At 50.2% G+C, this 10,783-nt stretch overlaps 1 protein-coding gene across 1 annotated transcript; it reads left to right on the top strand.

Annotated features, from left to right (window-relative positions):
- Positions 1-8,318: 8,318 nt before the first annotated feature.
- On the top strand, positions 8,319-9,780 carry LOC127338825 (uncharacterized protein At4g15970-like). Its single transcript, XM_051364794.2, has 2 exons — positions 8,319-8,629; positions 8,754-9,780. Exons 1-2 carry the CDS (start codon positions 8,429-8,431, stop codon positions 9,672-9,674), a joined length of 1,122 nt encoding a protein of 373 aa, XP_051220754.1. The 5' UTR covers positions 8,319-8,428; the 3' UTR covers positions 9,675-9,780.
- Positions 9,781-10,783: the final 1,003 nt, after the last annotated feature.

Below are 10,783 nucleotides of genomic sequence, written 5' to 3'. Positions count from 1 at the left end.
CAAGATCTAACATGATAGCACAATGAGGAGAAGACAACCATCTAGCTACTGCTATGGACCCATAGTCCAGGGGTGAACTACTCACACATCAATCCGGAGGCGATCATGGCGATGAAGAGCCCTCCGGGAGATGATTCCCCTCTCCGGCAGGGTGCCGGAGGCGATCTCCTGAATCCCCCGAGATGGGATTGGCGGCGGCTACGTCTCTGGAAGGTTTTCCGTATCGTGGCTCTCGGTACAGGGGGTTTAGCGACGAAGACTTTAAATAGGCGGAAGGGTAGGGTTGGAGGCGGCGTGAGGGGCCCACCCCATAGGGCGGCGCGGGCCCCCCTTAGGCCGCGCGGCCCTATGGTGGCGGCGCCTCGTGGCCCCACTTCGTATCCTCTCCGATCTTCTGGAAACTTCGTGGAAATATAAGACCCTGGGCGTTGATTTCGTCCAATTCCGAGAATATTTCCTTTGTAGGATTTCTGAAACCAAAAACAGCAGAAAACAACAATTGGCTCTTCGGCATCTCGTCAATAGGTTAGTGCCGGAAAATGCATAATAATGACATAAAGTGTGTATAAAACATGTGAGTATCATCATAAAAGTAGCATGGAACATAAGAAATTATAGATACGTTTGAGACGTATCAAGCATTAACAATCCGTGAAAACACGTGATCCTCACATCATAGCCATCCCCTCCGGTTATCCCAATTATTGTCACTTTGGGGCCTCGGGTTTCGGACAACGATATGTGTATACAACTTGCAGGTATGATAAAAAACAATAATTATCCTCATGAATCAATAACATGTTCAGATCTGAGATCATGACACTCGGGCCGAAAGTGAAAAGCATTAAGCATAACAAGTTGCAACAATGTCAAATACTAACAACGGATAGTAGGCACTATGCCCATAACAATCTTATAGCTATTACATGAACAATCTTATCCAATCCCTACCACCCCCTACATCCTACAACGGGGAATTACTCACACATGGATGGGGGAATCATGGATGGTTGATGGAGAGGCGTCGGTGATGGCGGTGGCGATGATCTCCTCCAATTTCCCGTACCGACAGGGTGCCAGAACGGAGTTTCTGGTTCCCGGATTGGGGTTTCTGATGGCGGTGGAGCAGCGGAACTCTTTCTGGAAAAACGTCAAACCCCTCTCCGTTTTTATGGTCAGAGGCTTAATATAGTCGGGAGGAGAGGTCGAGGGGGTGGCCGAGGCAGCCACACCACCCATAGGCACGGCCAATCCTGACCCGCGCCTAGGCCAGGTGTGGGCCCCTCGTGGCCCTTCTCCGTCTCGTCTTCTGGCTCCGTGAGTCTTCGGGTGAAATATGGATTTTGCGATATTTTCCAGGAATTTTCCTAAAAGTTGGATTTCTACACAAAAACGAGACACCAGAGCAATTCTGCTGCGTTGGTCTGTGTTAGTTGTATTCAAAACACACAAATTAGAGGGAAAACAACAACAAAAGTGTTCGGGAAAGTAGATAGGTTTTAGACGTATCATGGGGCCAATCTTGCGCCACATCGCCGAATAATGTGATCACAGAGCACAATGACCACCATGGGATAGGTCATCATATTCAGTGACCGTAAATTACTGATTCCTCGGTACGGTAACCGTACTGAACCCACAATTCAAATACAAGGATTTCCCATGTATTTTACTCGAGGAAAAAGTCACAACGAGCTCAACATTGCATTGATTGTATTCACATCCAACGTTGGGTACAATGTCCATTTCCAAATCTTTAAAATGGTCGCTTAAAGCCTCTTCGGAGCCTCCCGAGCCACAAACGTAATCTAAAGCTGAGAATGTATATAGATGACATGTAGTATTTCAAACAATAGGTTCTTTTTTGCATGCTTACACATATGCATGTCTGAATTACAGTGGAAAAAATTTCCAAATAAGCGTCTCACATCACTTCTCTTATACGGTGTCTCAAGGTGTGTTCACACTTGTTAGTTGTGTGATTATTTATCCGTTTATATAACCTGACAACAAAAAAGAAAACCACTACAAACTACCGTAACTATTTGAAGATATAAATATCTAGAGTTGGAAAAATTATGTAAATGGGCCCAAGTGAGGCTAACACGTGCAAAGTGACATTTATTTGAAAATAAACGGATGTTGATTTATGTTAAATAATATCCTTAGTGCAAATGTGCATGTTTGTCCATCTTTGTTCTCATGTAGCATACACACCTTCTGCCCGAAGCTACAAATAAACAACATTTATAGATCACTTCACAAGTCCATGTAATGTTGGTCAGAAATATGCATTTCACTTTTCATATAATTTTTTGCATGAGAAGAACTAGTAATAAACAACTAGAACATCATTGTTATTTGATTGAACATGCCATTCTATTGAGGTGGTTTATGATCCGTCTATTGGGTAGGCATATGTACGGTTGAGATATGTGCACAATGTGCAGTTACAACCATTAGTTATACAATTGGACCTCCAAGTGCACGTGCCTCCTTTTTCACAAGGAGTATCATTGTTCTTCTTCTGGCATGTATCCTCGCAATTGTTGCGATCGCATGCCGTACCCAATGGAGGAAGAACTTGTGAAACACAATAGTACCTTGCATCTAGAATATTTCAGAAGAAGACACAAAAACACCGTTATAATTGCAATAATTTGGTAAATAGATATTGTTAAGAAATGTACTACACGACTGGATTGTACCTGATGGTAGCACAAGTAAGGTAAGAGTCATGAGCAGCGTAAGGGTCGCCCTCATGTTAGCTTAGCTATGGTTTTGATAAGGGATTTTGTTGATAGTTGTCGAGCTTGTAGGATTAAAAGGAGAATGTAGAAATGACAAGCCTTATATAGTGAATTAATGCTAATTATGTGTATGTTGAATAATTAATGCCATTATTGAACATTTATTGATGAATTAATTACATCCGCATGGTAGCGATGCTAGTCTTCCCTTTCTAGTACTGTATGTTGGATAAGGAATGCCATTTAAATTATACAGTGTTAAATCAATCACATTAAATGCATTAATAATTGTGTTGATAAACATTTGATAAATGTGGTGGTAATGCATAAATACCTATCAATTCCTGCATGGTCAAGGTGGTCAAATAAAGTCAACTCAAGTCAAGATCAACCAGTGAACGAATGGATATGATAAATAAGTCAAATATGAAGGCCCAAGAAAAAAAAAACCCGTTAGTATGTAATGTTAAGTGGGCAAGTCTAACTTAGAGGATGAACCACACCCTCTCTACGATCCACCATGTTAGGACACTGCACTTTGACGTTGCAAGATAATAAAGTACAACTAAATGCTAATACATATAAGGACAGAAACATGCACTTAGGACATTGCGTGTACCAAGCACAAGAAAATACATCTGAATATTGTACAACTACATGCAATAAAAGTAAATGCAATATATCTAAAAACAGAACAAAACACATAGTTAGGATAATCACTTATGGGGTCAAGGTAGCACATCTAATATATAATACGCAGATGGTAGCAAAATACATATAGAGAGAGAGAGAGACAATTCTTGAAACATAGTGTTTTATTTTGCGCCGATCAAAACATAGTAGTTGAATTAATGCAATCCATATATTTGGCATGTGACGTTGCACATATTCCACTTATGTCATTACAAAATTGGATTAATAATTTACCAAGACATATCAATATGTGATCTAATTTGAAGGCTCATATATTTGATAGTAGATATTGCAGTTGTTTCAAGAAAGCAATAAAAATGACATAAAAAGTCGAACCAACACATATCAATAGGAGATCTAATTTTATAGATGAAAATAAAGAACATAAAGTTAATGATTTGTAATTGGACGCTCGGTCCAAACATTTTTAAACTTTAGTACTCAAATCTACGAAAAAACCTATCTCACCCACGAGGATACTCGGGGAACACATAAGTGATGTGATACCCGGTAAGAAGATGATTTACTCTCAATGTGGCCCTTCTCACGTGAGGTCACTTAAAAGTCTTAAGAGATCTCTCAAAGCAGTGGTGGATCTAGGATCTGCCCAAACCCCAAGCCAATGTTAAATAAGTGTTGTAATTAGCCTAATTCTTATACCAAATGGTCTATTTGTACTAACTAGGAAAATTGACCGTGCGTTGCTATGGGTTGATTTTTTTTATTTTAACATGACGAAGTCCTATGTTTTTTTTTGAAATGGAGGCCATGCCCTAGCCTCTGCATCAATTGATGCATGCAACTTTTATTACTTTATTAAAATTGTATAGTTACACAAAGAAGTATTCAACGGTCACTGAGGGTCGATACATGAATCAACCATCGGAGTTAAGTCCTATGTAGCAATTGGTGTGATAGAAAACTCGACTCCAAAATTGATGAGCTCACGTGACCTTAAGCTTAGTTTTCCCTTTCTCATACTCTCCTTGGCAAAGTACATGCCACGACTATAAAAATATCTAAACTAAAATTGTCACTTTGGTTTACACTGATTTCGGCGTATTTTTGGGTCAGACATCGCATCGATGGTCTGGCTCGGATATTGGATCCAGGCTGCAACCCAAATCGCCAAACTGCCTGCATATATAGCGGTCGCCGGTCGGCGAGGCGGATGGGGGGCCAAACCCCATCCGCTCCTCCGCCTCTCCGCCTGCCGCCGACGAGCAATCCGCCCAACTCCGACATCAAATCAGCGCGCGCCGGTGACAAATCCCGGCTGCATGGTGTCCGACGGAGGTCGGGGAGGACGCGGGGGAGGTAGAGTGGGCAGCGGTGGCTTCGCCGGCGAGCGCAAGCTCACTGCTGCGGAGATCGAGCGGCAGCGGCGGACCTCCGACGTCGCCCGCATCCGTGGATCGTACCGGTGGCTGCACCAGGGGCTCAGGCCGCCGCGCGCCTTCGCGCGGCGCGAGTCGCAGTACCACCGCGACCTCGAGGCGTCAAAGGTCGCAGGTTACGCTACCGCTCAAGCTCCCACGACATGGAGGCGTCAAGCTGCAGCGTGCCGCGCGACCTACATCGCCCCGGCCTCGCGCCGCTTCGCCTTCTCGGAGGGCTCGAGCTCGAGCGGGCTGCCCCCACCGCCGTGGTTCGACCCCGCCGACTACGCGGTGGATGAGGACATCGCAGCAATCGCGACGAGGCTGGAGAAGGAGGCACCTGCAGTCAAGCCGGGTGACTTCGTCCCCGAGGCGGCTCTCAGCACGGTGAGGAAGCTCGTCGAGGAGAAGTCCGCGCGCGACGCTTATTAGGAACAGGAGTGGCGCCGCGAGCAGGTGGCGCAGGACGAGGTCTACATCGAGCTCGACAACGAGTAGGTTGTCAGCTCTGCCGCCGCGGCACGTAGCTCCGGTAGGTTTATCGTTACTTCATTTTGCTCGCCGCGGCGGCGCCATTGACGTAGAGAAGCGGAGCACTAGACTCCGCTGTTGAACTCCGTGTTTGTATGAACAATCTCTGGCGCGAATCAAATGTTTGAATTTGCAGTTTATTTATCGCGTATCTGAACTGCGTGTGCTGTTTTCGAACCCCAAATACCCGTTGGGGTGCCCTGGATACGCGGATTTGGGGTTTGGGGTTTGCCGTATCCGCTAGAGATGCTCTGAGCGCTTGGCGGTCTGTCCTCCCTGCTCCCGGATGAGCTTGTCCGCTCTGGGAGTCGTGGTACACGCCGCGGATGCAGTAGGCCGCCAGGGAGTTCTCGTTCCCTTCCAGCCGTGAGAGGTTGTGCCCGTAAGTGCTGTCGTTGTGCAGTTGGTGTCGAACGCTTCCCTCGTTATCATCGTGGTGGACTGTCAACTCGATCAGCTGCTCCGCGTGGTTGTTCTGTGCCGGCGTGGTGGGAGCAGAGGAAGGACGCGACCAAGAAGACTACTTTCGCTGTGGTCCACGGAGAAGATGCGTGGAGGATGTCCACGGCGAGGCCATGCAAAATTTCTGCCCGAGGAACGTTCTCTGATCAAGGAAGACCTGGAGGTCACATCCGTGTCCGCTCGCTCTCTGAGCCCACCGGAGCGACGCCCACAACCAGACCTGGCCGAGCGTCTCCTTGCGTCCTCGACTCTGGCGAAACCCGTCGAAAGCAAGTTCCGGCGATTGGAATTCTCGATTTTGATCGCAAATTTGGATTGATTTGGTTTGATGCAGGGCCACGATCTCTCCTGTATTTAAAGACTCAAAAATAGTATGAGAAGGGAAAACGAGAGGACAACTCGGGTCTAGCCAGGATACCAAAGTTTCTATATGATGGGTTTCCTTCACGAGCACAAACGGACCGACCTAACGTGAGGGAGGGAAGACTGTATCGATTAACCAAACCACGGAAACACTTCGTACTTTATTATTAGGTATACATATAGATAGATATATTGGTTAAAAAAGTTCTACACCCTGTGTCATCGTCCGGATTACCTAGGGTTAGATCCCCCGTCTCATAGTAGCATTCGTTGGTGAAAAAGGGAATCGAGAGGAAACCCTAGCCTACGGGTCGCTCTCGGGTGACTCCGAGGCGCCCCCCGCGCCTCCGCCACAACCCCCTCTCAAACCTCGATGGAGGCGGCGAGGAGCACCCCTGGCTCGATTCTCCCCCAAAAATCCAAATCCCCCCAAGTTCCTCCCCTTCCTCGCGTGCCCAGGTGCGCCGCCGGCCCAGCCATTCTCGTCTTCGTCGCCCCATGCTCATCCACCCTCGGATGTGCTCCTTCTCGAGGGCCTGCTGGCGCGCTCGGCCCCTTTTCGCGCCGGCGGCGCGAGTTCCTGCGCGCCGCGCCCCTGGCGAAGAACCCGCTGATGACTTCATTCGTCGCGTGGTCCTGCGCTTCGCCACCCTTGGCGGCGGGCGCCTGCCTCTCTGGTCCTCCTTCCCCGTGGTTCTGGCCGTGGAGGCCAGGGGTCTGGGCCAGGGCTTGCCGGCTGCGCTCCTGTCCTGTCTGGGCCAGGGCCAGGTCTCGGCTATCCGACGCCTTTCGATCGTGCCAGTGATGCTTATTCGTGTGCCCAATGTCTGGTGTCCACGTATTCCGCTGCCTGTTCCTCTGGGCTGATTTCCTTTGGTGTCGAGGTATCACCGGAGGCCTCCCTGGCGGACGGCTTGAGGCCCTCAAGGCGGCGGTCTGGTTGTGGCTTTGCTCTGGTCCGCGCCTTGTGGCATGACTTGATTCTGCATCGCCATTCGACCACGGGGTCGGCACACCGGTGTCGTCGCCCCAGTCTCGGCTATCCGATGCCTTTCGACTATGTTTGGTCTCGGTTCTGCAGGTCCTTCGTCATCGCTCGTCGGTCGCCTTGCCAAGTCGTGGTGCTCGTCCTTTGAGATGCTTGCCTCCCAGGGGGTTCGGTTGGCTTGGTATGTAACCTCCCCCCTTCCTTTTGTTCCCCGTTTCTAGTAGGTTTTTTCTGTATTTTTTTTCTGTCTTCTCTCCCTTGTACCCCTGTATTTCTCCAATCAGTTTGTAAGAACTTGAGCTTTCCAGGCTACTTTCGATGGAATGCAACAAGCGGTGGGGATTTCTCCCGTCAACCTCGAAAAAAAATAGTAGCATTCGTTTCAGCTAGTCTATCTCTCCTTCTCTCAAAAATGACGCGTATTCAATATTTTCTTAGGGTTGACTTTCTAGGAATCATCATGTGGACATAGTTTCTGTTCTACTCGAAGATTTGTCTCTCCTCCATAATTGTATTTCCAAGCTTCAACAAGTCACAAAACAAGTCACCTGTGTATGTGATAAAAAGTAACTCGTGCAAATTGCATAAGTTAGGAAATTTGTGAACTGCTAAAAATCATAAGCTGATACATATTTATGTTAGGTTACAAAATTTGGAACTTAGTACGCAGCTCGAATATTTACTTATCAATAATCCTACACCTACGAAATGGATCTTACGGGCAGTTCTTACGGACTGACGTGGAGTCCTGCAGTTGGTGGTGATTTCTATCGTCCCTTAAACTGTGCCCGCAGAGACAGTGCGCACGCTTTCCGTAGCTCCATCAATCCCAGTCCCAGAGGCCTTAGTCAACTTCGTCTTCTTGCCGTAGCGTACACGGAGTGACGTAAAGAACGGGCCGGGATCAGAGGTTCGCGTGTCGGCGCAGCAGCAGATACTGTACTACTATGATGATCGCCGGACAACCATGCATCGAGATCAATGGGTGACCTTGCATGGAATGGACCTTGCTTCGCCTGCGTATGGCCGTCGTCTGAAGAGTACATCACACCCAATTTGCACATGGAGTAAGTGTTTATTTGCAGACTCCATCTCGCCCTCTTCCTCGGTCGCGACAACATATTTTGGGGCGAGCGGTCGGGTTGCCTTCTTCTCCGCGGGGACTTGGTCCACGACATTCACTTGCTCACTTCGCAAGCTGATATAGCATTATTTGCCTCTATACCACCATCAACATTCAACAAGGGGTCGTGGCGATCGACATGGGCAGCCTGCACGACGGCGCCGGCGTTAGCCAGTCGGTGTCGTTCATCCTCGGGGCTCTTGTGCCCACCTTGCTACTCTTCTTCCTCGCTTCTGACCGGGTCGGCGAGAAGCTGGCAAGCATCTCAAGCTTCGCTAATGGATCAGCTCATCAGCAGATGATCCCAAATCTCCCCGGCAACGGATCGACCGGCAAAAAGGTTAGGCGTAACTAGCTCACCATCACAGTAAGTACATACAGTTTGCACTGTGTTGGTGCACCCGGCCGACTCGGCTGACGTCTAAATTCTGAAAGTCTTAAACATTCTCGGGCCACGTACACAGGGGGAGAGGTTATTCCCAGGGCTGGCGGAGCTGCTGCCGAAGGTGGCGACGGACGACCGGACAGTGATCATCACGTCGGTGAACGAGGCGTTCGCGCGGCCGGGCTCTCTGCTGGACCTCTTCCGCGAGAGCTTCTATGCCGGCGACGGGATCGCGCACTTCCTAAACCATACTCTCATCGTCGCCGTCGACGCCGCGGCCTACCACCACTGCCTGCGAGTGCACCCGCACTGCTACCTCCTCAAGGCGACGGCTAGGACGTCCATGAACCTGAGCTCCGCTAATGACTTCATGAGCGACGCCTACCTGGAGCTCGTTTGGGCCAAGCTCGAAGTGCAGCAGCGCGTCCTCCAGCTCGGCTACAACTTCCTCTTCACGGACGTGGACATCGTGTGGTTTCGGGACCCGTTCCGGCACATCGGCGTGCACACGGACATGGCGACGTCGTGCGACATCTACTCCGGCGACGCCGACGCCCTCGACGGCAACTGGCCCAACACGGGCTTCTACTACGTGAAGGCGACGGGGCGGACGGTGGAGATGCTGCGGCGGTGGCGGGCGGCGCGGTGGCGCTTCCCGCGGGACCAAGAGCAGACCATCTTCAACCAAATCAAGCACGAGTTGGCCGCCGCGGACGGCGATCTGCGGCTGCGGTTCCAGTTCCTCGACACGGCTATCTTCGGCGGATTCTGCCGGCTGTTCCGCAACGACATGACCAGGGCGTGCACGATGCACGCCAACTGCTGCTTCGGCCTTGGGAACAAGCTGAGCGATCTCCGGGACGTGCTTGCGCAGTGGAAGAACTACACGGCGGTGACGCCGCTTGGGAGAAGGAATGCCAAGGCCGCTGGGAGGAGCTTCGGTTGGCGCGTTCCGGCCAAGTGCGGGACGCCTGACAAGAGGGCGCCGATGGGCTCTTGATCCCGGTAGCCTCGTGTTTGGTTAATTATTTGCCGAGTCATCCTTTGTTGAAGGTGGTGAACCGCGACCTCTTTAGAGCATCTCTAGCACACCTCCAATTGGTCAAACCCGGATATTTGGAGGCTGGTTCGAGGATTTGGGTGTTTTTTGCCTAGTCCAAACACCCCAAAGTAATCAAACCCGTAATTTTATTGGAGATTTGTTGGCAGATCAAGCCCGCGGCCTTTCTAGTTGGGGTTTCAAAGGCATTTTTGTAGGCTAACCTAGATACAGTCAACGCTCTCGCGACAGCTCGCTCCAACATAGCTCGCCGATAAACTCGCCGGAGTCCGGTCAAATTCCGGCGAACTTCCACGTAATTCGACCGAAGAATAGGCAAAATCGAACCGCGCTTGCTGGAATTGGCCGCCGGTTGAATTCGGGCAGAGGTGGTCGAGAAGCGCGCCGAGGATGCTTGGGGCAGCCGAGCGCGGGGCGTGGGCGAGCATGGTCAGCAGCTAGCGGCGCGGGCGGGCTGCTGAGCGCAGCGTGGCCAGCAACCGGCATGCGGGCGGGCTGCTGAGCGCAGCGTGGCCAGCAACCGGCGTGCGGGCGCGGACGTGGCTAGAAGCCGGCGTGTGAGCGCGGGGCGGTCGACCGCGGGGCGTGGGCGGGCATGGCCGGCGCGGGGCGGCCGAGCGTGGTGACAAGGGATTAACTTGTCAATGCCTACGGGTTGTAGACTAGGGTTTTAGTTAGAAGTAGAGGGCAATTAGATCTCGAAGGTTTCAGCCGAAAAGTACCCGACGATATGAAAACTAGGGTTTGTGAGACAATGAATCGATGCTTTCTTTGTCCCTCGACTCCCCCTTATATAGGAGGTGGAGCCGAGGAATTCATGATGTACAAGTTACAGAGTTCGGGAAGGTTTCCAACTCCTCCCGTAATATTACAAGTGTTCTTTCCTGATACAACTCTAGCTTTTCTTAACTTAACAAGTTGGGCTTCCGAATTCTTCTTATCCTTCGGGTCGTGGGCCTTCAGTAAACCCCGGGTACCATCTTTAGCAGGCCCATTGGGGATGCCTATGTCACGTGGGTCGATGGCGTGGCGTGGCGGCGCGGGGTGGG

This window comes from Lolium perenne, chromosome 3, assembly GCF_019359855.2.
Source record: "Lolium perenne isolate Kyuss_39 chromosome 3, Kyuss_2.0, whole genome shotgun sequence".
Lineage (NCBI taxonomy): Eukaryota > Viridiplantae > Streptophyta > Magnoliopsida > Poales > Poaceae > Lolium > Lolium perenne.
The sequence above is the reverse complement of the archived record's forward strand: the minus strand, read 5'-3'. Positions and strand labels throughout refer to the sequence as shown.